Source organism: Megascapheus bottae, chromosome 8 (assembly GCF_031878675.1).
Source record: "Megascapheus bottae isolate mThoBot1 chromosome 8, mThoBot2.hap1, whole genome shotgun sequence".
NCBI classification, from domain to species: domain Eukaryota; kingdom Metazoa; phylum Chordata; class Mammalia; order Rodentia; family Geomyidae; genus Megascapheus; species Megascapheus bottae.
In genome coordinates this window covers 37,384,730-37,411,962 of record NC_143516.1, presented here as the reverse complement: position 1 = coordinate 37,411,962, position 27,233 = coordinate 37,384,730, and the positions used below count along the sequence as shown (strand labels likewise).

Sequence of the window (27,233 nt, the reverse complement as noted above, 5' to 3'; positions counted from 1 at the left end):
TGTATAGAGGGGTTACAAACCTTTGTCACTCTTCCGGGAATTCTACACTCAGAGATAAAGGCGATTTATTGGTATAGAGGAAAGGAAGGGACTTCAGATGACTTTTTGGATAAATAAGTAGAATTGGTGACACATGTTTCTCATTCCCAAGTTTTGTGCTAAATGACATTGGTTTTTGTTGTTTGGTTGGTCCTGAGGTTATAACTTAGCCTGGGCGCTGTCCCTGAGCTTTTGCTTAAGGTGAATGTTTTACCACAGAGCCTCTTCCCCCTTGCCCCCCCTTTTTTTGAGTTGTTTACTGGAGGAAGGAGTCTTATGGAGTTTCCTACCTGGGCTAGCTTCGAACTGTGATCCTTAGATCTCAGACTCCTGAATAGCTAGAACTACAGGTGTGAGCCACTAATGGCTAGCTAACATTGAATTTTTTTTTTTTTTTTGCCAGTCCTGGGCTTGAGCTCAGGGCCTGAGCACTGTCCTTGGACTTTCTCAAGGATAGAGCTCTACCACTTAAGCCTCAGCACCACTTCCGGCTTTTTTCTATATATGTGGTACCGAGGAATCGAACCCGGGTCTTCATGCATGCTAGGCAAGCACTTTAACCACTAGGCCAAACTCCCGGCCCCTAACATTGAATTTTTAATCTGTTGCAATATGTTTGCTTTCTTTTCTTATCTAATGTCTACAAATTTGCTTTTGTAAACAACAGTAAAGAAAAGGTTAAGTTTTTCTTGACCACTGCTCATTCATCTTATAGGCTGCCACAACTTGAGGATTTGTAACCTGACAAAACAAAAAAGAAAAACATGTTATTTTTATACTGTCTTTTCTCTCAGGTAGGGTCTGAAACTACCTCTGTACCATTTACTTCTTTTTTCTGTGGCACCTTTGGTATAAAAGCCAACCTCATCATGCCTTTCTCATTTCCTGGCATCCTCAACTTTACGTTCAAGTGTTTTTAAGACCAGAGTCAGTGTGTCTTTTCTGTTTGTGAACTGTTTGAGCTTTTCAATGGGAAGTGAATGTGTACTGGGAGGTCTGAATTGCTTTTTAAAAGTCTTATATTTCTAAGCTTTTCTGGAGTTTTCTAATAATGATGTTTTGACTTTCTAGTTTTATTTTTTATATTCCTCCAAAGGGAGTAAAATCTTTACTGCAGCAGTTTGAGGTTAATGTCAGCTTAATTACCAATCTCTTCTAGTAGCTTATGAAATGCTTGCGAAGATTATTTCGTATGTAATTGCTAGATGAACAAAATACCAGGTACATCTTTGATGCTCAGTAAATGTTTATGAATGACCAATATATTAAAGTTTGCACTTACTGCAGTATTTTATACTCAACAAAATCTTGTTCATGAAGCTACTAGCTAGTCAGGATGGATGCCTTGCTTTTAGTGTTTTCAAAAAAAATTTTATAATTTTTTTGTGCTGGTCCTAGGGCTTGAACTCAAGGCCTGAGTGCTATCCTTGAGCTATTTTGCTCAGGACTACCACTTTTTAAGTTGAATCGCAGTGTACAGTTCTACTTCCAGGTTTTTTTTTTTTGGACAGTTCTGAGCACTGTCGTTTGGACGTTCTCAAGGCTAAAGCTGTGGCCATCACCACTTCCAGCTTTTTCTATGTGTGCGGTACCAAGGAATCAAACTCAGGTCTTCATGCATGCTAGGCAAGCACTCTACCACTAGGCCAAACTCCCAAATATATATAAGCTTTATTGTGAGAATCTGACAGTGTCTCTGCAGTCATCTTGCTTTGCAAGCCACACTTAACTTGGGTCAGTCTTAAAGCCATGGGTGAAGTGAGAAAATGGAACAAAGCAATGGATTAGGTAGTATGTGTCTTACGACTTCCTCCTTGGATTCCAAATGATATATAAAACTCTTGACTACTTCCCTACATAAAATTAAGAACTATGGAATTACTGATGCTGGATTTTACTTTTTATTATACAAGTGCATGTTGTTAAAGCTAACAATGTTATTGTATCGGGGGAAAAAGGACAAGCATTATGTGGATGAAAATAAGTGGAGTATGCATGCTGTCTTCTATGAAGGAGCAGTATGAAGAGAGATCTGAAATATCCAGTCTAAAAGTAGCTACAGATGGGCAGGGGTGTGACCTAGTAGCAGAGTGCTTGCCTAGCTTGCATGAAGCCCTGGGTTCCATTCCTTGGTACCACATCTACAGAAAAGCCAGAAGTGGTGCTGTGGCTCAAGTGGTAGAGTGTTAATCTTGAGCACAGAGAGGCTCAGGGATAGAGCCCAGGCCCTGAGTTCAAGCCCCGGGACTCGGGGTGGGGGGCGGGGAGCTACATGTGAAGTCACCTTTTATTCCTGTTCTTGCTGATGGCACAGTGCTAATTGTAGCTAGGTTTATTTTTATTCCAGTGTTTTTTGTTGGTTGTGGTTCTTGAACTCTGAGCCTGGGAACTGTTCCTGAGTTCTTTAGCTCAAGGCTACTACCCCTTGAGCCACAGCAGCATTTTTCTGGTGGTTAATTGGAGATAAGAGTCACATGGACTTTCATACCCAGGCTGGCTCTGAACTATGATCCTCAGATCTCAGCTTCCTGAATAGGTAGGACTACAGATGTGAGCCACCAGCTCCTGGCTCATAGTTAAATATTTAAGGAATACTATTATGCAAGTAAGTTCAATTTAAAAGTTTAGTAGGTCTTAAAATTATCCCTTTGCTTTGGTTTTTATGAAAATCACATAAGATGGTAGGACCAAAACGATACAGCTGTAAGACTTTACTATGGTTTATGGAAGCCGAGCACAGTGGCTTATGCCTATAATCCTAGCTACTCAGCAGGCTGAGATCTGAGGATTGCTGTTCAAAGCCAGCCCCGGCACTAAAGACCATGAGACTTATCTCCAATTAACCACTAGGAAACAGGAAGTGGCACTGTGGCTCCAGGGGTAGGGCATTAGCTTTGAGCTGAAGAACTCAGGGACAGCTCCCAAGCCCAAAACTCAAGTCCCATGACTCCCCCCTCCTCCCTCAAAAAAAAGTTTATGGAGAGTTCAGGTCATCATGATAGTGCATCTGATGGCAAGTAATGTATATCGTCTCAGACTAATATGTTCTCAGATGTGGCCTTACTGCAGTTAGTGGGGTTGTGCAGTCCTCAGGATTTCTGGGTGGTCAATTGCAGCTCCAGATGACCTCTGGGTCATCTCTAAAAGTTCTTTATTGCTCACTATTCAGATTTCATCAGATTCCAGCAGTAAAGTTTGAAAACGGGATCCTCACTAATAGGCTGAGGGCAGTTACAAGGGAGGTATTTCTTTGAGGAAAAGGCAACCAAATAGATGTAATAAATGACTAAGACTAGGCAAGTTTAGTGCATTCATACTGAGTAAACTGGAGTCAAAACTATAAAGTGAATGGATATTTCTATATAACATGACTTGCAATAAGGAAAGCATACTATTTTTTTGTTCTTCCATAGGGGTAGTAATTCATAAAATGGTATTCTGTTGAAATACTGTGTTGTTACTGTAAGAGATGTTAGGAGCCAGAATTCCTGGAAGCACCTAGGTTAGAACAATTCATCAGTGTTCATCTGCAGAAAGACAAATACAACCCATATTCTCCAAGTGTGTGTGTGTATAAACTTCTGATGATCAGTCAGCGTATGTGTAAGGAAGCTTTTTATATTGAAAATAATACATATATGAAAGACATTTAAACCTTTTTTTTTTTTTTTTGCCAGTTGGGGCTTGGACTCAGGGCCTGAGCACTGACTTTGGGCTTTCTCAAGGCTAGAGCTCTACTACTTGAGCCTCAGTACCACTTCTGGCTTTTTTCTATGTATGTGGTACCGAGGAATTGAACCTGGGTCTTCGTGCATGCTAGGCAAGCACTCTATCACTAGGCCAAACTCCCGGCCCCCATTTAAACCTTTTTTTTAAAGTAGTAATGTATTTTTTGCTTTCCTTCTGGCAAGTCCTGGCCTCTATATTAGTTGTATCTACATGAAAACAATGAACACTGAAGATCTGCCTAAAAAGCTATATTCTTCTCTAAAAGGATGAATGGAAAAATTTCTTAAACTATTTTTGTTGCTTTTTAATCTTAAAGTTGGGTAAGGGAATGTTAATATAAATCATGAATGAGTTAAATTCACCTCATGAAAATTCAGGCAAACACAGTAAGATGTTACCAATGTGGGTGGTATAAAACAGATGAAGATAATTCTATTGATAGCAAGATAAAATCATATAGCCATATTTTATTTTTATATTTCATATTTTATTCAATTTTAATATGGTTTTCATTATTAACTCTTAAAACAAAATGATTTCCAGTTTAAAAAACAATGCACTGACGACATAATTCCTTTTAAATTTTATACAGTTATACAAATATTCTAAATACACATTTTGTGTTCAAGATGGTGGCAAATAAGATTAACTGTACAATACATAAGGAAAGAAAATATTTTAAGCATATTTAGAAGCAATAGAAATGTCTATACAAAACAAGCAAAAATGGAATAAATTTTTTTATTTTTAAAGTATTGCAACAGGCCCACAGGTTTGTAACAAAAATGTCTTTGCACAGTTCCTCACAACGCCCCATTAATAGCTAAAGCAAGACAGCATTTTTTTTTAGAAAATAATGTTTCAAAATGCTACACATGGTACTATTTGTTTGCACAGTCTGATCAAAATAACAAATCTACTTTTGAGTCAAGCAAAACCTAGAGGAAATATACCAAACAACTTGAAAATCATTTGTATAAAAATTCATTGCACATTATTTTGCTCAGTTGTTTGAAAAGTAAAAAAGTGTATTTACAAAATATTTTGCAGTCAAAATTATAAAGTGAATGGATATTTCTAAGTAACACATCTTGATACAGAAGTTCAAGGAAAACACACAAATGGTATTTCTTTAAGAGGTTTTCAGTGTTCCTTCCAGAGGGAAGTAAACATGATCTGTTCAAATGGATTTACAAGGTGGTACACAGACAGGAGCAAATCCAACACCTGCTTGTTAAAACAATGTGAAAGAATGAGGAGTTTGTACACTGTAAGAAGTAAGTTACTCAGATAGCGACAGGTATAATTTCTAATTCAGTTAACATAAAAGTCTTCATAGTCCTCAGGTAAAAGACAGACAATGAACATCTGTGACTAAAGTTGAGGAAGCACCATGCACAACAGCTTAGTGGTAAACACTGAACAAATAGCACCTGGAATTCTGAGATATTAAGAGTTTAAAACTGGTCTAGTAATTGCCGGAGATATGGTGCCTTGGATAATTCTCTATTTACTCGAGAGAGTTTGTAAAGTACTGGGCAGTTCAGAGAAACACATGGGATGTGTCGGTCAAAGGAACCTGTACAGTTCTTGCATATCTGTAAGCATAAGAGAAATATATAAAACAATAAGAAAACTAGTATTTGTGCAATAGAAAATTTACAATAATCCCTCTTCCTAACCCACCACAGATTACTAGCAAACATGCAATATATAATAATGCATTACAGAAAGTTGCATTCATTTTCATCTTTCAGAAGACTAGCCTACCCTATGGATGAAACATTACTAAAGGATGTTATTTCACAGAGTACAAAATTTTCCAAAGAGCCATTTCATTCTTGAGATTAACTTTCATTTACAACAGAACTATTTAAGTTCACAAAGAATGGTATCTGACACATTTTCCTCCCCACAAAGAGTAAACAATGGTTCACCTGGAGGTCTGGTAAGAGTACTGGCCAATGGTGGGGAAAGGGTAAGAGAGGCTAAAGAACATTGAGATTTAAGAAGGCTATAAAAAGAACAAAGCACCCTTCATTTACTCCCTTTCTTTCGACTTGGGACCAGTTTGGGATTCTCATCATGGGGAAAAGGTTAGTGAGGCCCATAGAAACTCCCATAGACTCTGATCCTAGGTTATGGGAGCTGCTTGGGAGTTTACAAGACTACATTGTTTCAGAAAAGGAATCTAGTTTACTTAGGCCATAATGGACCTGAGCTGCTGCAGCACAGAAAGCAGTGGGGCAACTACCCCACAGATGTGTACAACTCCACTGGACTAGACCTGAATTGCAGGCATGGTTGTGTGTGTCTCAGGTCCCTTGAAACAGGCAGGTGCCCCGTGCTTATCCTGGGGCTACAGAACTGCCCAGCAAAGCTAGGTCATCTGGGAAAGCTCTGCCCAAATGCGAGGACCAGCCCCATAAAATCCTGCAACCTTGGCCACTGAGACACTCATTGCTGATATTGACTATAGCTGAAGAAACGACATAGAGGCTAGAATATTCACAACCATGTATTAGGACACAGCTCCAAGAGGTCTTTTACTATGAAAACCATAACACTGGTAGAAATAACTATGTCACTATGAGGACAATAAAAATGATATAAGAATAGCAAGTGATATGCCTTTAAGGAAATACATGAATTCTCTAACAGACTATAAAGAAAAGTCAATCTCTGAAATGCCTGAAAAGGAATTTGAAATAGAATTTTAAGTTTTTTTTTAAGTACTGGGGTTTTGAATGAGAGCCTCCTACTCATTAGGCAGGACTTTACCACTTGAACCATGTCCTCAGCTCATAATTGTGGACTAGAGTCCTGACTGGTCTGGCTTGACCCAAGACTCCTCCTTTTATGCTTTCTGCTATAATGACATAAACGCACTAAATGGAGATGGCAGTTTGGAACGCATGAAAATAATTTACAGATTTCAAATAATACCTTTAGGTATTTCAATAATACCTAAAGATGCAGATCAAGGAACTAGAAAATCAAAACAGACTAAGTCCAAAATTAGGAAAGGATAAGGATCAGAGCACAAGTAAATGAACTAGACACCATTAAAAATAGCACCACAAAGATAACAAAGAGCTTTTTAAAAATAAGGTTTATAAGCTAGCTGGACTAGTAAAAAGAAGATCTAAATAAAAGCAACAACAAAACTTTGTCACAGTGCAGAAATACAAATATTAGGGAATACTATGAACAACTACCAACAAATTGGAAACTACAAGAGATGGACAAATCTCTGGTTCACTCAACCACAAAGACATAGAAAATCTGAATAATACAGCCCTAATAATAATAAAAAAGAGGGATCTTGAAAAACAAAGAAAATGATAACACTACTTTATGAACCAGCATATACAAACAATGAAATTGGGTATATATACAAACAATGAAATTATTTTATCAAAGTAATAGCTATACTTTCATGTTTATTGCAGCTGTAATAGGGGAAATAGGAATAGCCAAAATAGGGAACCAACAAAGGAATGGAAAAATATGGTTTATATACTAGAGGCCTTAAAGGAAATCCTATAAATGAGACTGGAGGACTTTTACGGTAAGGCGCAGAAAAAAAGATACCAGATGTTCTCACACATAAGGCTAAAAAAGTTGATATCATGTAAGTATAGAAGCCTCACAAGAGTTTTGGGAGGATAATAGAAAGAGAAGAAATAGGTTAGATAGGAAAAGTTCCAGTGTCTTTTAGCATACTACAGTGCTGATAATCTACAAATTGCAATAAGTTTCAAAATAGCTAGAAGAGAGTCATCTGAAAGTTCCTAACACAAAGAAATATAAATTATTCTTCTGGTCATTATACACTGTATTTATATATTACACTATTATGTTGTATATGTACAATTAATATATGTTAGGAAAAAAATCACAATGTGCTACCCAATTACCAAAGATGATGATTATTTTTTTTGTGTGTGAATCCTGGGGCTTGGACTCTGGGCCTGGGCACTGTCCCTGAGCAATTCAGCTCAAGGCTACCACTTTAGCCCAGGGCTTGGGCGCTGTCTCTGAGCTCTTGAGCAACAGTGCCACTTCTGGTTTTCTAGTGGTTAATTGGTGATAAGAGTCTCACAGTCTTTAGTGCCCAGGCTGGCTTTGAACCATGATCCCCAGATCTCAGCCTCCCGAGTAGCTAGGATTACAGGAGTTAGCCATTATGCCCTGCTAAGATTCCTTTCGTTCCTTCTTTTTTTTTAGGCGGGGAGGGAAGTATTGGCATTTGAGCTCAGAGCCTTATATTTGTTCTGCCTGCTTGCTTGGCTAGTGCTATACCTTCTGAGTCAAGTCTTCAGCTCTGCCTTTTCCTGGTTATTTTGGCCAGAGAATCATAGAATTTTCTGCCCAGGATGGCTTAAAAATGATATCCTCTGGCTCCTAGCCTCCTGAGTAGGTAGGATTATAAACATAAGCCACTGGTAGCAGGCTCAAAGAATATCTCTTAACCATAAACACTATTTTTTCCAAATTATATATATTCACCTTTTATTTTTATTTTTTAGAAAAAGGTACACAATTTTTATTTTAATAATTAAGAAATTATAATTACTATAAAACATTTAAAAACTATATTATTGTACTAGTACAATATTGTAGCTTTAAGAACAAAAATCTATAGGAAGAAATATTCTTTTCAAATAAGCACTAAAATTCAAGGCTCAAGTACATATTGTCCACATTCTTTTTGTTAAACATAGAAATGCAATCATATGTATATAATACCATATTATGTAAGATATGAAATAATTATTCATTGATACATATTTTGTGAAATTATGCATATTATGGTATCTTTCTGTCTTTAATTCAGTCCTATTTTTCTTCATATCATTAGCATCATACTTATAAATTACTAAAGTATAAAATATTGTTATTAGCTAGGTACAATGGCTCATGCCTCTAATCTTTGCTACTCCAGAAGCTGAGATTTAAGGATCGCAGTTCAAAGCCAGGCCAGGTACTAAAAAAATCCGTGAGACCCCTATCTCCAATTAGTCACCAGAAAATGGGAAAAGTGGCACTGTGGCTCAAGCAGTAGGGTGGTATCCTTGAACTGAAGAGCTCAGGGACAACACCTGGGCCCAGAGTTCAAGTCCCACGACTGACAAAAAAAAAGTATTGTTATTATCTGACTGTATACTCATCTTTTAAAATGCCAATCATGAGAAAATTATTTTGTTATTTCATAAGAAAAATGCCAATATGAAAATTATATCATGTTAATTTGACAGTAGTAGTTTAGAGCAGTAGTTTGCAGCTGGCTAAAAATGAACATAGAAATAATGTCTGAGTCTTATTCAATGCCAATGAATCAGAATCTGTGTGCATGAAAGCTTAAGAATCCACACTTTGTAAGACTCCTACGTCTTTTGTACAGTATGAGACAAAGGAAAAACAATTGGAAAGAATAGTAGTGTGAGCCTAAGGGCCAAGATAAGACAGGGTAGCCAAGTAATTAAAAAAGAGAAAGAAACATGGATGAGGGTGGGCATGTGCTGGTGGCTCACACTTGTAATCCTAGCTTCTCAGGAGGTTGAGACTTGAGGATCAAGGTTGGGAGCCCATGCAGCAGGAAAGTCCATGAATCTTATCTCCAATGAACCACAACTGGTAGAATTCTAGCCTTGAGCAAAAAAGCTCAGGGACAGTACCCAGGCCCTGAGTTCAAGCCCTAGAAGCAACACAACAATAAATGGGGGGGGGAGGGAAGGAGGGAGGGATAGAGAGAGAAGGAGAGGGAGAGAGAGAGGAAAAGAGAGAAAAACCTACAGTGTCAGTACTCTCATCTACTGTGGAAGCTGAGGAAAGAGGATAACTCAAATCCAGGAAATCTGGTTCAAAGTAGGCAACAGGGAGGCATTGATTCAAAACAGAAACCAAACAGCAACTATTCCAGATTGGGTTTTAAGAGCTAAGTCGAATGTGCTATAGTCAATTTTCTGATGTGTACTGGTTGGAGAGGTTCTGATTTAGAGATGAGACAGTAGATCTTATTCTATGACCCTTAGTCAACTGAAGGTCATATTTTTCTGAGTACACTGGTTTTTACACCCAATATTATTGTTTGTTATAAGTCAACTGCTTAGAAACATTTTTTTTGGGCAGTCCTGGGGCTTGAACTCAGGGGCCTGGGCACTGTCCTTGGACATGTTTTGCTCAAAGCTAGTGCTCTGCCACTTGAGCCACAGTGCCATTTCTGGCTTTTTCTGTTTATGTGGTATTGATTAAACTGACAGTACCAGTTAATACAGTGTTTGTCACTGTGGGCAGAATGTCTCACAAAAGACCACTTGGTGGCCTAGTTTCTGCTCTTGTCAGTATAATATACTAGGGATCAATAAAAGAATTTTCTGAGTTGGTTTTTATAAGTGTGGCACATAAAACAGAGGCTAAGGGGTACTCAGTAAGTTCAGTAGTTATATTGATAAGGACCATAAAACTAATACAAAATGGCTTAAAGTTGGTAATATTCTAGTGAAGTATTAATTCTTGAACAGGACATTGTTTATTTGTTAAGTATCTATATACCACCACGGTGACAGGAATCAATGCTAGGTACAGCTGACGTAACAGGGAGAAGGGTAGAGCCCTTCTGTTCTGGTCTGCTCACTTGGTATTATTGGTGAAGATATGAGAATTAGCAAAGGAAAGCACAGGAGGTTATGGCAGGAGTTCACTCTACAGAAAGCTTCACCTTATTTATGTGTTTAAATTTTTCCTTTCAGATGATTAGACAGAGATGAGGAAAACATTCCTGACAGAGGGAAAGAGTGCTTAAAGATCAGAAGAGATTATACCTTATAAATAGTACATTCACAGAAAAGTTCCAGATAGTACCTGTGGAGGGTAAAGTACAGCAAAGAAAAGGGCAAGAAATGGTGTAGTCTAAAAGACTTGAAAGAGAGCGGGGCGCCTGCCTTCGTGTCCCTGTCCGGTGTCCTCCTTGTGGTAGTGGCGAGAGAGTGAATTTAAAATGGGTGATGTTGAAAAAGGCAAGAAGATTTTTGTTCAGAAGTGTGCCCAGTGCCACACTGTTGAAAAGGGAGGCAAGCACAAGACTGGTCCTAACCTCCATGGTCTGTTAAGACAGGCCAATCACCTGGGTTCTCTTACACAGATGGCAACAAGAACAAAGGCATCACCTGGGGAGAGGATACACTGATGGAGTACTTGGAGAATCCCAAAAAGTACATCCCTGGAACAAAAATGATCTTCGCTGGCATTAAGAAGAAGGGAGAAAGGGCAGATTTGATAGCTTATCTCAAAAAAGCTACAAATGAGTAATAGCACTGCCTTATCTATTTATTGCAAAACAAATGTCTCATGGCTTTTTAATGTGTACCATAATTCAATTGATCTCTGAGAATCAGATTTCAAATCATGAATGGCTGACAGAATATTTTTGGACAATCCCGATTTAAGTAAAACTGGCTTGTGGTTAAGTGAATATGATCTTTAAAAGATTCCCTCCCCCAAACCTCCATTCTGTGATATGATTGGACTTACTAATGTTCAATTTTTCAGCAGAATATGGATTAATACCTTCACCTGTGTCAAAGATTGGTGTTCTAGTCAGATTTATATAGCTAATTATGAGAACATCTTTAAATACTGGCAAAATCCCTTCACTGTTTCAGCATCAAGAAAAATTAACCTGTTTGAATATGTGATCATTAGCCTGTTAGAGGCAATGATTGAAGATGAGACAATGTCTATATTTTTGGTCTTGACTATACCAATTTAATTAGAATTCCCCATTTCTGAAAACTGCCTTTTTCTTATTGAAAGGCATTTTAGTGTGGCTTATGTATAAATGTCAAATAAAGAATATTTAAAACTTGAAAAAAATAAAATAAAATAGACTTGAAGATTCAACAGTAGAGTAGAAAACATACCCAAATTTGTTAATGTTAGAATTAGTATTTCAGATATATTTGATACATTAAAATATATTAAAACAAAAAAAGAGGGACTCAAAAACCTTGCTAATGAGTTTGAACTTGAGAGTGGGAAGAGAGGTGTTTTGTTCAGATTTTCCAACTTCAACAAATGTTGAAATAAATACACAACTATTTATTTCTGTTAGAATTCCCACATTTGAAAAACTATCTTTGCATTTGATGTCTCTATCACAGCTCAGCCACTTAAAATGCAAATTGCTTAACTTCCCTATGACAGTTTACTCAACTTTGAGTGCCTAAAAGAAGTCTCAATCATGTTAGATTCAACCATGTTAATTATTTTCTATTTGAATTTTTAGAATTGCACATTTCAAGTTTACTAACAATTTAAGATTGGATTTTTATAATATCAAGTGTTAAAAGTAACCGCAACATTTCTTTTTACTACTACTACTACTACTACTACTACTACTATTTTTGTCGGTATGGGGCTTGAACTCTGGGCCCGGGTGCTGTCCCTGAGTTCTCCAGCTCAAGGCTACCACCCTTACTCCTACAGCCACAGCCCCACTTCCTGTTTTCTACTGGTTAATTGGAGATAAGTCTCAGGTTCTTTAGGGCTTGGTCTGGCATTGAACCTTGATCCTCAGATCTCAGCTTCCTGAGTAGCTAGGATTACAGGCATTAGCCACTGTGCCTGACTACTTATTATTATTAAAAATATTATTATAAAAGAAATTGAGACCATAATCCTAGCTACTTAGAAGGCTAACATCTAAGGATTGAGATTCAAAGCCAGCCTGGGCAGGAAAATCCATGACACTCTTATTTCCAATAAACTACCTGAAGAAAGCTAAAAGTGGAGCTGTGGTTCAAGTGGTAGAGTGTTAGCCTTGGGCAAAAAAACTCAAGGACAGCGCCCAGGCCCTGAGTTCAAGTTCCCAGGGATGGCAAAAAAATGAGAAAATGGCTATTCTATGCTTTAATAAATACAATATACATTTATTATTCTATAAGAATAAAAACTGAAGTTTAAAAGAGCTTGAACCATTTTTAATCCTTAAGTTCAGTTACAATAATTTTAGAAGTTTACCACTTTAAATCTTTACTTCATTTTTCAAATCTTATACTGTAATTCAGCAAGGGTTGACTGCACCTCTCTGAAAAGTATGAGTGCTTGGGATCCTGGGTCTACTGAATAAGGCCATACCTTTACAAGTTGCTCCTGTTTTCGTTCCAATTCTCGAATTTCTTGGTTGAGAATGATTGCAACATGTTGAGGTTGACTCCGACATTTATTACAGATACCATGCTGAGTCAGGTCATCGCACACAGGACAGTGTAAAGTAGTGAAATACTGTGAAATAGTGCCTTTTTGTCCTTCAGGTTCACTGTGAGAGGAGCTGGTAGCTTTCTGGATCTACAAAATAACCACATAGCAGACCCAGTCAATCCCATGCTAATTACAGGTCTACTCAGTCATTACCTTTGCTTCCCTCACCTTTCTTTCTTTCTTCTTTCCCCCTTCTACAATATTGAACAGCCACTTTAAAGCCTGGGGCAACTTGCTTCTATGGAGATTACATCTGATAATATCATCACATACAATTGCTTCCAATGAAAGTAAACACAGGAGTTCATCTAGGAATTCTTCAGTTGAAGTATGGGCTTTCTTTTAGTGCTCTAGGTTTTGGTAGTACTAGGGTTTGGCAGTACAAGTGCTCTACTATTGGAGCTAGACTCACAACCCTTTGGCTAGTAATGTTTTTACATTGAAATATTATTATGTGTTTGGAATACTCTCCTTGTATCTTATAAATCACTTAGCATGAAAGCTGTTGGATTAATCTCTTATAGATGTTATTGGTTGTAGGTGCAAGTGGCTCACACCTGTAATTGTAAGTGCTCAAGAAAAAAATGGTTTGAAACCCTGGGCAGAAAAGTCTTCAAGACTCTATCTCCAATTAACCAACAAAATGCCCAACTGGAGGCATGCATAGCTCAAGTGGTAGAATGTCAGCCATAAGGAAGAAAACTGAGTAAGAATATGAGGCCGCTGAGTTCAAGCCAAAGTACCAGCTCTGAATAACCCAAATTCCATTGGCTTAACATTCTTGCTGGTGATGAATGAAAAACAGCATCATATATGTCAATCAGTGTGAATTCTCTAAGATGTAACTTTAAAAATTCAGGCTCGGGCTGGGAGTTTGGCCTAGTGGTTAAAGTGCTTGCCTAGCATGCATGAAGACCGGGTTCGATTCCTCGGTACCACATACATAGAAAAAAGCCAGAAGTGGTGCTGAGGCTCAAGTGGCAGAGCTCTAGCCTTGAGAAAGTCCAATGACAGTGCTCAGGCCCTGAGCTCAAGCCCAGGACTGGCCAAAAAAAAAAAAAAAAAAAAAAAAAAAAAAAAAAGAATTCAGGCTCACACCTGTAAGCCTACCTACTCAGGAGGCTGAGATCTGAGGATCGCCAGATGGGCCACTAAAGTCCTTGAGACTCTCATCTTCAATTAACCACTAGAAAACTGGAAATGGCCCTGTGGCTCAAGGGTAGGGTGTAGTCTTGAGCTGAAGAGTTCAGGGACACTGTCCAGGCCCCACAACTGGGGGAAAAAATTCAAGCAAAGCTCCCTGTGCCAAGTTTTTCCACACTGCATTTTTTTTTGGGGGGGGGGAGGGAGTGGGTACCATGGTTTGAACTCAGGTCCTCAACATGTTTTGTCACCTTGCTTGCTCATAGCTGTTATTCTATCACTTGAATATGCCTCTAGTTCTTTTTTCTTTGGTTACTTTTGTGATAGGATCAGGATTTTTAGTGTATGTGCTGGTCCCGGGGCTTTACCTCAGGACCTGGGTGCTGTTCATGAGTTTTTTTTTTTTTGTTGTTCAAGACTCACTTTACCACTTGAGCCACAGCTTCACTTCTGGCTTTCTGGTGGTTAACTGGAGACAAGAGTCTCAAGGACTTACCTGCTCATGCTGGCTTTGAATGAATCCACAAATCTCAGCATACTGAGCTTATAGTATACAGGCATGAGCCATCAGTGCCTAGCTAGGGAGATGCTTTTATGCCTAGGCCATACTGAGAACTTCCTATTTGTTTCCTATGATACTAAGATGAGAAGTTCATGCCACTGTACCCAGATTTTATTGGCTGAGACTAAGTCTCATAGTTTTTGCCTGGGCTGGCCTCACATTTTTGATCTTCCTGTTTGATATTTCCTAGGTAGGTAGAATTATACACATGAGTCACCATACCCACTTCCTTCATATTTCTTTTTTTCTTTTGCCACTCCTGGGGCTTGAACTCAGGGCCTGGGTACTGTCCTTGAGCTTTTCTCAAGGCTAGCGCTCTACCCTTGAGTCACAGCACCATTTCCTGGCTTTTGCTTGTGTATGTGGTACAGAGGAATTGAACCCAGGGCTTTGTGCATGCTAGGTGAGCACTCTACCACTATGCTACGCTCCCCACTCTTCCTTTATATTTCTTTTTTTTTTTTTTTTGCCAGTCCTGGGCTTGAGCTCAGGGCCTGAGCACTGTCCTTGGACTGTCTCAAGGATAGAGCTCTACCACTTGAGCCTCAGCACCACTTCCGGCTTTTTTCTATGTATGTGGTACCGAGGAATCGAACCCGGGTCTTCATTCATGCTAGGCAAGCACTTTAACCACTAGGCCAAACTCCCGGCCCTTCCTTTATATTTCTTAAACATCCATTTTGAAGAAATGTTTGCTCTCCATTAATTTTCTAGTAGCTGGTATACTATGAGTTAATTTTATGGCTAAATGTTTACCATGGAAATTGTTTCATCTTTGGATTTCTGAAATTTGGGAAACTTGATAGAAGCTAAGAAGGTATTTATAAAAAACTTAAAAAATTTTTAAAGAAATCAGAGAAGAGTAGCATCTTTATAAAGTTACAATAATAGAGGCTCAATATGCTTTGCCCATCTCATAGCATAGAAACATAATTTTTAGCTGTAGTGGAAATCTGAAGTGAAATAGATACAAACACAGGTACTATTTAGTAAACTTACCCTTGGTAACTCATGATACCAGCTGAAGACATCAATACCAATAAGTGAGAACACTCTTGCCAGGGGTGGAAGGATCTGCTTAGTGATATAGTAAGTAGCATTCAGCCTCAGAGTTGGATCCTGCAGGACTTCTGCTGGGCGCCTTACCAGCTGGATAAGTGGTACTCCAGGGGTCCCATAGATAATGACATATGGCACTCGCTCCCCAACTCGAGGCTCAGAACGCCGGTCATAAGTAAGCATCTTCCTATGCCAATCCAGATTTAAAAAGTCACAATCAAAGACGGTTATAAATGACACCTTTTCGAGACATTTAAGTCAGAATAAATAAAACCATGCGACATCTACTAGGATCTCAATTCTTAAATCACTATCACAGACTTCCTAGTTAGCTTCATATGGGAGAAACAAATATATTGAAGATCATAATTTCACTGCTTCTAGGTTCCCAAGGAAAGCTTACAAGAGAACCCACAAAGTGTAAAGAACATTCGTCTTTAGAAAGAGTAAATGTGGGCAAATGGAGAAAAACAACTTGTAATTGTCTATTGATGGTGGACCAGGTCTCTTCATTTACTTAATGCCTTTCTAGACTCTGGACTTTCCTGTTTAGGTACTAAGGGCTGTGCTACTGCACATCTTTACCTTGTAAGTTCTAGAGCTGGAACACAAGCTCCAGGTTTGTAAGAAAAGCTTCCTCTGTATTCCTTGGCAAAGATAAAATCTTGTATGCTGGCTTTTCCTTCCAGAAGCTTCATACATTGTCGCTGAACATACTGCTTAATTAGACTTATATCTCTTGTTTCAAACAGCAGCTTTAGAGAACGTTCAAGTATCTTAAAACAAAACAGATAAAATATTTCCTGGCATCACTGTCTTAAGACATATATGTCTTGTGTAAGCAAGCATGTATACATACACACACACATCCATACTATAATTACTATATAACTTGCTAATTTACATAAACAATTGAAAATATTTTTGCAACTTTATGTAGCTTGGTATTTCTTTTTTTTCTTTCTCCCACTTTTTGCCAGTCTTGGGCCTGACCGCTGTCCTTGGGCTTTCTCAAGGCTAGAACTCTACCACTTGAGCCACAGCACCACTTCCAGCTTTTTTCCTATGAATGTGGTATGGAGGAATCAAACCTAGGTCTTCATGAATGCTAGGCAAGCACTCTACCACTAGGCCAAACTCCTGGCGTGTAGCTTGGTATTTCTAAAAAATAGATTATGTAGTTTGAAAAAAAGCATATTAGAATCATAGATGAAACATTTGTTTCATAGCAACATAGAACATATAAATTTTTCTTAACTACAGCACTCTAGACATCATAAATAAGATGTGATTTCATTGTTTATTTTTGGTAGTACTCAGGTTTGAAATCAGGGCCTTGTGCTTGGTAAGTCTGCTGCTATGTTGCTGAGTGATGCCTCCATTTCTGTTTTCTGTTGACTGCTTTTCTTAGCATAGCAGTTTACTAACCACCTAAGTATACACTGGAGCTTGGACCAGTCTACTTTTAGCCTTGTAGGCATCTCTGGGATCAGGGCTCATGCCACCATGTCCTGCTTCCCTCTTCTAAGATATAGTCTCATAGACTTTTCTGTTCTGGCTGGCCTCCAACTTCAATCTTCCTTTCTCAGACTTCCAAGTAGCTAGGATTACAGATAGGAGTCACCAGCACCCAGTGATTTTTTTTTTTTTCCAAGTCCTGGGCTTGAGCTCAGGGCCTGAGCACTGTCCTTGGAATTTCTCAAGGCTAGAGCTCTACCACTTGAGCCTCAGCACCACTTCTGGCTTTTTTCTATGTATGTGGTACCGAGGAATTGAACCCGGGCCATCGTGCATGATAGGCAAGCACTCTACCACTAGGCCAAACTCCCGGCCCTGATTTTTTATTAAAGGACCTGACTCAGCTACAGAAAAGACGAAAAGCAACTTAAATATCACCATGGATCAAATGAAAAACAACACTCTGCCTTTATTTAGCATTGATGAATAATTACGACAGAATTTTGTTAGAAATAAATCTAGGAAATAAACATAGGGTATTTATGTAGAAGGTTGAATTTGAAATTCTAGATGAAAATTCTATACCTAATTTTGAGTACTGTAACATATATATATAGTTATACAATAAACTTATTAATTTAATTTAGTTACAATTCTGGCCACAGGGGTAGAAGGTACTGGATGTTTATTCCAGAAACTACTACTGAAATAGTACTCCCAAATTAGTTATTATATGGCACAGTCACAACAATCCCATGTTTTTACTGCTCTCATAAGTCTCAGTAGTATTATTTTTATTTATATCATACATTTTTGGTTTGTCTAAGTTAAAAAAAAAGAAATACTATGGTGAAAATTACAATGATGGGCGAAATACAGATGACCTAGGAATGTTTAGAAATTTTCTTAATTTGTATCTGACTAAATAAAATTTTATTTCATTTAATTCGACTGTGTTACTTATGAAATCTTTTTATAAATTTCTCTTCTTTATCCTTTCTATATTTTGTGTATATTACAGTCCAATATATCCCATGTTAATCATCTAAGTGATAGAAAAACTTATTTGTTCATGAATAGATTTTTTAACACTTTTTTTTTTTAACAAACTAAGGACTAACAACTGTTTTTGAGAACAGGTTTTTATTTTTGTTTTTTTTTTTTTTGTCAGTCATGGGGCTTGAACTCAGAGCCTCTTCACTGTCCCTGAGCTCTTCAGCTCAAGGATACTTGAGCCACAGTGCCCTTTCCTACAACTGTTTTTATTAGAAACAAAATTCTCAAAATTCCTACAGTTCCACCTACATAGTTACCCATAGGATATAGTTTCTTCACCTAGATATGTAATTAAGGACAGTTACATTTATATCAGATTCTTTTTTGTGTATGTGCTGGTCTGGGTACTGTCCCTTAGTATTTGTGCTTAAGGCTGGTGCTCTGCCTTCAACTACAGCTCTACTTCTTGCCTTTTTGGTGATTAAAGAGACTCATGGATTTTCCTGTCTAGGCTTGCTTTGAACCCTGACCCTCAGATCTTACTTAGCCCAAGTAGCTAGGATTTTAAGTGTGAGCCACTGGTGCCTGGCTATACCATATTTTTAAAAATTCACTTCTAACAAACAAAAAAACAAGGTACATAGAACTTACCTTAGAAACAGCGGGGCAAGAATCTCTTCTAACTGTTTCTATTCCTTTTGCATCAAATACTGGTTCTTTTTGGTCCAGTGTTTCATACATGTAACCCACATACCTCTTCTTTGTTTGTAAAACACAGGGCAAATATACCTGCGGTGAAAAGTAACATAAAAGCTCTCAATACCTATTTATTTCTACCATGACTATTTTGTCTTTTTTGGTCATTTCTCAGATAAAAATTATAAAAAAAATTCAAAATATGTCAGGTTACAATGAATTCACATCTACAGCTGGATATGAAACTGCACACAATGATCTACTATTTTTACTTCATTACACTACAAAACTTTCTGTACCTCCACTGACACTGCTGTCCCTACCATCTACCTTCTTTTTTAGTTTCTTATCTGCCAGATCCAGGACTTGAACTCAGGCCCTCATATGCTTGCTCAGCCTTTTCATTTAACTCAGCTGGCATTCTAATTGAGCCATACCTCCAATGCAACTTTTTGCTGTTTACTTTGGAGATGCAGTTTTACAGACTTTTGTGCCTGCACTGGCTTTGAAACTGTGATCTTCCAGTTAAGATTCCTGAGTAGCTAGGGTTACAAATTATGAGTGATTGGCATCTAGCTCTCCATTAAAAAATTGGTTTACGTCTAGGTTTGGCATAAAATTGAAATGTTATGAGAATACACACTGGGAAGTCTCTTAGTCTCCTTTTTCTCTATCCTAGTGGCATCCTATTATTGGTTTCCGATGTATTTTTCCAGAGATATTCTATGCAAATAATGTTCTTATACATTTTTCTCCCTAAGATAGCTTTTTTTTTTTTTTTTGCCAGTCCTGGGCTTGAGCTCAGGGACTGAGCACTGTCCTTGGACTTTCTCAAGGCTAGAACTCTACCACTTGAGCCTCAGCACCACTTCTGGCTTTTTCTATATATATGTGGTACCAAGGAATCGAACCCGGGTCTTTGTGCATGCTAGGCAAGCACTTTAACCACTAGGCCAAACTCCCGGCCCCCTAAGATAGCTTATTATATAACATTTTGCATCAGAAGTATCCAGTTAATATTTAATTGTAGAGAACATTCTATCCTCACAAAAAATACATTTTTTTTTTTTTTTTTGGTTAGCACTCTACTACTTGAGCCACAGCTCTACTACTGGCTAGTTGATTGGAGTTAAGAGTTTCATGAACTTTTTTGTTATGGCTGGCTCTGAAAACCCTCTTACCTTTTCAAACTTCAGTTTCACTGGTTTAGGATTGGTAGCAGTAACAGCTTCAGCAATTTCTTGACCAATCTTAAAAGACTGCTCCTTAGTGGCTCCTTTCAGTAGCACAAACATACTAAAATGGATTAAAAATATGGGTTAAAAAATTTCCTGCCTAATGCTGTAAGTCAAAGAAGACCCACTGCCACCTTTATTCATCCACATTAAGGTGCATTTTATCTAAGTTTCCTGGTTTTATTATACTTCCCTTGGGTATTCATGGTATACTTCATTACAGTTCTTTAAGATACTCAGTATTTCTAGCTGAGCCACAGTAGAGCTTAGATATTACAATAACCAAAAAGGTCCTGGATCATCCCTAGTTATTTAAGGCAGTGTACAGGACATAGTTAAGTTCATCATAAAACAAGAGAACCTATGAAACAAAATGAATATTTCATTTGTGATATTAAGGGGAAAATTCTTTCAAAAACTACAACAGCAAAAATAAAGGCTTACATATTTTGTAATCTGTGTTCACTGAGTAGTCAGTAAACACATTTAGACCCCAAGAAGAAATGCTACCAAAGATACCACAAACATTTTCTATATGTATATGTATAGGTATGCTTTCCTTTTTTCATTGATTATAGATTTTCATAGATTATATTGTATAGTAGCTTTCTTCAAGCACTTAATGATATATTGTGAACACTTTCCCATGTCATCTAGTTCTTTCATATTATCTTTTACAATTGCAATGTATTAAAAATTATTTATTTGCTGGCTGGGAATTTGGTCGAGTGGTAGTGTGCTTGCCCACTATGCACAAAGACTGGGGTTTGGTTCCTCGGTACCATATATATCTATATATATATGTAGAAAAAAAAAAGCTGGAAGTGCTGCTGTGGCTCAGGTGGTAGACCTCTAGCCTTGAGAAAGCCCTAGGACAGTGCTCAGGCCCTGAGTTCAGGCCCCAGGACTTAAAAAGATAATTTTTTTTGTCAGTCCTAGGGATTGAATTCTAAGTGCTAGTGCCTTTTAGGCAGATGTCTTACAACTTGAACTACACTTCTAGACTCTTTTTACATTGGTTATTTTCAAGGTAGGTCTTACTTTATGCTGCAAACACTGGACTTCCCCATAGGTGGGATAATAGGCACAGGCTACCTATATCCAGCCATTGTCTGAGATACAGTTTTTTGCCTAGCCTGACCTTGACCCTTGATCCCTGCCTTCCAATTAGTTAGGCTATTTTTCCTGTCCTTGTAAAATTTAAAGTTAAGTAGTGAGGTGGTGTTAGAGCTTACACTAGGGCCAGGCCTTAGATATCTAAATGATAAAATGAAATGGACCTGCATGCTCTCTGTCTGTCTTTGTCTCTTCTCTCTGTCTCATATCATGGTTTTCACTTTACCAAGGGACAGCAGCATAATACACATACTTCTAGAATAGCATTCACATCTGTATTCTCCAATTTTTCTCTTTCCACCAATTAGAATGCTTACTCTTCACAAACACATATACATAACACGCACATACTCACATATGCATTCTATTTTATTATCTTTAAGTAGTTGTGCAAAGGAGTTGCCTTAACAAAGCAGTTTTTTTTTTTGTTTGTTTGTGGGTCATGGGGCTTGAACTCTGGGCCTGGGCATTATCCCTAAGCTCTTCAGCTCAAGGCTACCAGCCTACCCCTAAGCCACAGCCCCACTTCCTGTTCCCAGTGATTAATTGGAGATAAGAGTCTCAAGTTCAGACCCAACCAGCTCTGGGCTGGCCAGCCCCAGGTCCTAGCCGGAGTCACCAGGCCTCCAGTCAAAATGAGTGATTAGCCAGATATGTCCGAAGTGGAGAAGTTTGACAGATCAAAACTGAAGAAAACTAATACTGAAGAAAAAAACACTCTTCCTTCAAAGGACACTATCCAGCAGGAGAAACACTTTGTTCAAACATCCTAAAATGCAGATTGCTTCTCAAGAGCATGCTTCAACATGGCCTGACATTCCTGCTTTTAGGATTATTTCTGTAAATCTATGTGTTTGTGGAGATTTGAGGCATCTGTAAATGGTTTATCTTCTATATTCCCTGGCTAGAAGTTCATCATAGCTAGGGCCCCTTTAAATTTGTTTTTAAAGTGAAATTTCAGATGGTAGATGACTGCTGTCAGTAATGTCACTATGGATGACCTTTGTGAGTGTGGTCCTTGTGCCCCCTACAGACAGAGTGAGCCAGTTTTTAGCTATGACGGTGCCTTCTGCTTTATAATCATACTTTCGTGACATATTAATTTTCATTTATAGTAAAACATTAAAAAAATACAAAAAAAAGTCTCAAGTTCTTTAGTGCCTGGGATAGCTTTGAACTGTGATCCTCAGATCTCAGCCTCCTGAGTAGCTAGGATTTACTTGCTGAGCCACTGCACCCAGCTAACAAAGCAGTTTGTTTGTTTGTTTTTGCCAGTCCTGGGCTTGAGCTCAGGGCCTGAGCACTGTCCTTGGACTTTCTCAAGGCTAGAGCTCTACCACTTGCGCCTCAGCACTACTTCTGGCTTTTTTCTATGTATGTGGTACTGAGGAATCGAACCACTAGGCCAAACTCCTGGCCCCACAAAGCAATTTTTAAATACAATGTATCTTGATCAATATCATCCCTTTCAACATTCTTATCCCCAACCCCCTTCTCCTTAGTTTTGTAGGATATACATTAGACATTGGATTCTTGTCTGCATTTCCCCTTTCTTTTCTCCTATTTGTTTACCCCTTCCCCCTTAACTCCACCCCAACCCTTCTGAATACCCACTTCCTAGTGTTTTATTTTACCTTTCTAAGGAATTATATTATTTGAGTTCTGCCTTGAATTTACTGTATTTTAGTTAAAACTTCTGCATACATTTGCATACTACTATCACTATCCAATGTATTTACTTATGAGTTTGTAAGCTAAATATAGCTTATTTATTTAACCACTCTGGAGGGCAGTGTGGAAGTTCCTCAAAAAAATTAAACATAGAAGCACTCTATGATGTGACAATCCACATGCCAAACAGGTTGGCATGTGTGACGCTGAAATTTGAGATTTTATCTATTGCTAATAAGCTTGTCTATTTTAATGCCTATGCTATTTCGACCAATTTGACTTGGAGCTAAGCTTTAAGAGAACTCAACAATATTAACCTAAGCTTTTGGTCACTCAACAGAACCATAGCTAGATCAAAAAGAAAATTTCTTAAAATAAAATTTTATTTTTCCTTGGTGTTTTTAGTCCACTTTAAGTAACATTCACTTTTGGGTTTAGAGGCTCAAATACACATTTAGAGCAAAGATTTTCACACAGACAGACATGAGTGGGGTTATGACAATCACTTAGGTTTTCTAATTTTTGAGTTAACATATATTTGTAATATTAGAGGGTTTCATTGGGCTTTTCTTAACTATCATCAGGTCAATTTTTCCAGTTTTGAGTCTAGCTCCCTACTTTAGTACATGTCTTGTCCAAGTCCTTCCTTATCCTGCTGGAGAATCACTTTTATAAAAAGTTCCAATCATTGATCAAAAAAGGTCATATCCCAATGGGTTGGATAAATATGACTGAAAGCCATTATATGTGAAATAACTTTGGTATACTATAATATTAACAGTGTGCTTATTATACTTTGTAAATGGACAATCAGTAGAAATGAAAAGAAGATCACTCTTCTGAGTTCTTTTGATGCTTAAGTAGCTAACTGCCCTTGGCTAGGCCTTAAGACTTCTTTTTATAATGAATTATGATTTTTTTTCCCAGTATGGAAGTTTGAACTCAGGAGCCTTGAGCTTGTTGGGGTAGTATTGTTACTATAGAGAATGAATGATCTGAATGATTAATTGCCTTTATGCTGACTTCAGAATCATGGCAATTTGTTTCTGTGTATTGATATCCTGAATTGAAAATTGACATTTTAAATGGTTAACTTTCTTCTCCAAATATTTCTGAAGAATTCTAACAAGGTGTCAAGTTTTGCTTCAGTAACTTTCATTTTGCTAGAATACCTAGAAGTAGTTTTATTGAGCAGAGAAATATTGAAATTCAAACCAACCAGGACATGAACAATAGTTTGGATAGTTTGTTCTATTGTAACAAATATTCATTCAGCATTAAAATGATAATGTCCCACTGTATGTACATTTTAAAAGACTGAAAGAGATTAAATGCTGTTTCAAGATTAGTTACACAAGCTATTTTTAATGATTAAGAACTTATTTCCTATTGCTGTGTTGCACTGCAGAGTAATCAGAGGTTCCCCAAGACACAAATTTTTATTATTACACAGTTTAAACCCTCATCATGAAAATAAATTTCAGACTCCAAGCAGTATATGTAATATTAATTTTTAAGAGGATTTTCAATTAAGTGAGATAAAATGAGATATTCAGCTTGGCCCTAAAACATAATACCAGCAAACAGGCAAGCAAGCAGTAATTTAGGGTTCAAAAGTCTGTACCTGTTCAATTCTTGAACAGTAACAATGGACAACAGATTTTCAGAAGTATGCATACTCTGGAATCAAATGGTGACCTATATTTGCTTATGTGTACTTTCCTTAGAAGAAGGCCAATAGATTCTGGGGTCCAGGGCCAGGCTAACAGTACAGTCTTCTGGGGTAACTTTTTCAAAAGTAATTTGTTTTAAGTGACATTTAATTCAGAGTTTTAGAAGACTTATTCACATTAAAAGCAGTTTCTCTAAATAAACTAGACCTCTAGTGTACATGCTTTGTTTAAAAATTACTATGCATAGCAGTACTGTGGCTCAACGTGCTAAACCACTAGCTTTGAACTGAAAAGCTCAGGGACTGTGCCCAAGCCTAGAGTTCAAGCCCCATGACTGACACAAACAAACATCTTATGTACTGGGGCCAGGAGTGTGGCCTAGTGGTAGTGTGAATGCACAAAGCCTTAGGTTCGGTTCCATGGTACCACATACACAGAAAATGCCAGAAAAAATGGTGCTGTGGCTCAAATGGGAGCGCTATCCTTGAGAAAGCTCAAGGCGAGTGCCCTGGACCTGAGTTCAAGCCCTAGGACTAGCAAAAAAATAAAAAATAAAATAAATAAATAAATTACTAGGTACTTGGCTATGAGCTGCCTGAGAGATACCATGGAAACTTTGACAGTCTGTGGTTCATACTAATTCTGTTTCTTATAACCCTATATTGTAAATCAGGACCTATGTTAACTCTGCTCATAAGATCCTAAAGACTCAAAAACACTTAAGTAAAACTCTATAAGGCATTCAAACATTAAGAAGACCTCAAGAGATGCACATGAAGACAAAAACCTAAGTCAATTACCTGTCAGTATCACCATATACAACTCTAGCACCCCATTTCTTGGTATCATTCACCAGTTTAATTGCTTGTTCCAAAGTTTCTCTGGCTTTGTGAACAATACTGTCACCAATCTGTTGACAGAAACACATTGGAAATAATATTGTAGCATAACATAAGTGTAAGTCAATAAACTTAACATATAGTACTTGAATTTAATTACTGTTTCTACAAATGAAACAAGACTATAAAAAGAAAACAAAATAGCTCTCCTACAAGTGGTCAAGAATATAAGTTGAGTTTAAAAGAATCTGTTAGCATATAGACTTGTTTATCAGTAGTTCAAACCACTTCCCATTTTTTTTTTTGTCAGTTACGGGACTTGAACTCTAGCCTGGGCATTGTCCCTGAGCTCTTCAACTCAAGGTTACTGCCCTGCCCTTGAGCCACAGTGCCACTTCTGTTTTCTGGTGCTTAGCTGGAGATAAAGAGTTTCAGGTTTTTTAGTGCCTGGCCTGGCTTTGAACCTTCATCCTCAGATCTCAGCCTCCTGAGTAGCTAGGATTACAGGCGTGAGCCACTGCACCTGGCCCATTGCTCATTTTTTAAAAAATTTGTTCAATTATAGACGTAGGACAGTACTGTATCATCCCTCTGTGAATATAAAATACCTTGTACCTGCTTTATGATACGTAGTAGTGACTGTGCTTTATCAGAGCTGTTTTTAATGATGTTACTCAAGAATGTTTTCTTTCCAGATGATGACTGAGAAGCTAATAAAAAAAAATGGTGCCAGGTACCGCAACAGTAACAGAACTTCGCATTTTTCTGGGGTTTTGTTTTTTATCTTTTTCTTTTTATTAATGGAGTGTGCTGGATGTCTAATTTTGTTCAGATGACTGCAGAACCTGGAAAAGCTATTACTGCTGTCGATGCATAACATACTGCTATTATTGATCTTTTTATATAAAAATAAATATATATATACATATATATAATTTGAATTTTTGGAAACTTTAGCTGTGCTGTCAACTTTGGAAAAAAGTATCCCAGTTTACTGTGTTGAGTTGGCATTGTACAGAAATTAATAGCCATATTGGTCTAGAAACGTTAAACTTTTTTTTCATTTGTACAGGGGTAAACACACTGTATTAAATATGTAAGGTCTTATGTACGTGGGTTTGATTACAGAAACTAATAAAGTATTCTCTAAATAATAATAAAAAAAATTTGTTCAATTGATTTTTTTTCTGGTCCTGGGCTTGAACTTAGGGCCTGGGCAATATCTTTGAGCTTTCTCAAGACTAGTGCTCTATCACTTGAGACACAGCACTTGTTCTGGCTTTTTCTATGTATGTGGTACCAAAGAATTGAACCCAGGGCTTACTGCATGCTGGGTGAGCATTCTACCACTAGGACACACTCCTGGCTTTAATTTTTTTTTTTTTAAAAGACATGTACTTTATTGGTTTATCTACTTGACTCCATTTATAAAACTTGGCTGATAGCTACCATTTTTACTTCACTGGCATTAAAGTTTCACTTAGGTATTAAGAGTCATTCAGTGACTTTAGCTACTTTTTCCATTCATGATTTCACATAGAGGTTAGCACAACTTTGTACTTTGGTGAAGTCAGCAATATGATGACGATTCAAACACATCAGTAGTCATTAATCTCAGCATCTGAGGGCAGAGTCAAGGAGGCAGAGATATCTGACAGCCAGACTTCATCATACTAAGAGCCAGCATACTTTGCTCCCTAAACTGATTACTTTATGGCTATGATGTGGCTAGGATGTGTATATATTTTCAAAG

At 37.6% G+C, this 27,233-nt stretch overlaps 1 protein-coding gene and 2 pseudogenes across 4 annotated transcripts in view; 2 read left to right on the top strand and 1 right to left on the bottom strand.

Annotated features, from left to right (window-relative positions):
- Positions 1 to 4,278: 4,278 nt before the first annotated feature.
- Rev3l (REV3 like, DNA directed polymerase zeta catalytic subunit) overlaps positions 4,279 to 27,233 on the bottom strand; it is a 143,846-nt gene continuing 120,891 nt past the window's right edge. For all 4 annotated transcript variants that reach the window (XM_090338273.1, XM_090338274.1, XM_090338275.1 and 1 more), the window contains 7 exons: positions 25,442 to 25,551; positions 20,128 to 20,242; positions 18,902 to 19,039; positions 16,382 to 16,572; positions 15,737 to 15,983; positions 12,910 to 13,119; positions 4,279 to 5,366 (listed from right to left, as the gene is read on the bottom strand). In XM_090338273.1, the coding sequence (XP_090194399.1) occupies positions 5,226 to 5,366; positions 12,910 to 13,119; positions 15,737 to 15,983; positions 16,382 to 16,572; positions 18,902 to 19,039; positions 20,128 to 20,242; positions 25,442 to 25,551 (1,152 nt within the window). In that variant the 3' untranslated portion in view covers positions 4,279 to 5,225. The remainder of the gene's footprint in view (positions 5,367 to 12,909; positions 13,120 to 15,736; positions 15,984 to 16,381; positions 16,573 to 18,901; positions 19,040 to 20,127; positions 20,243 to 25,441; positions 25,552 to 27,233) is intronic.
- Positions 10,734 to 11,565, top strand: LOC150059796 (cytochrome c pseudogene; annotated as a pseudogene).
- On the top strand, positions 21,933 to 22,070 carry LOC150059795 (thymosin beta-15A pseudogene; annotated as a pseudogene).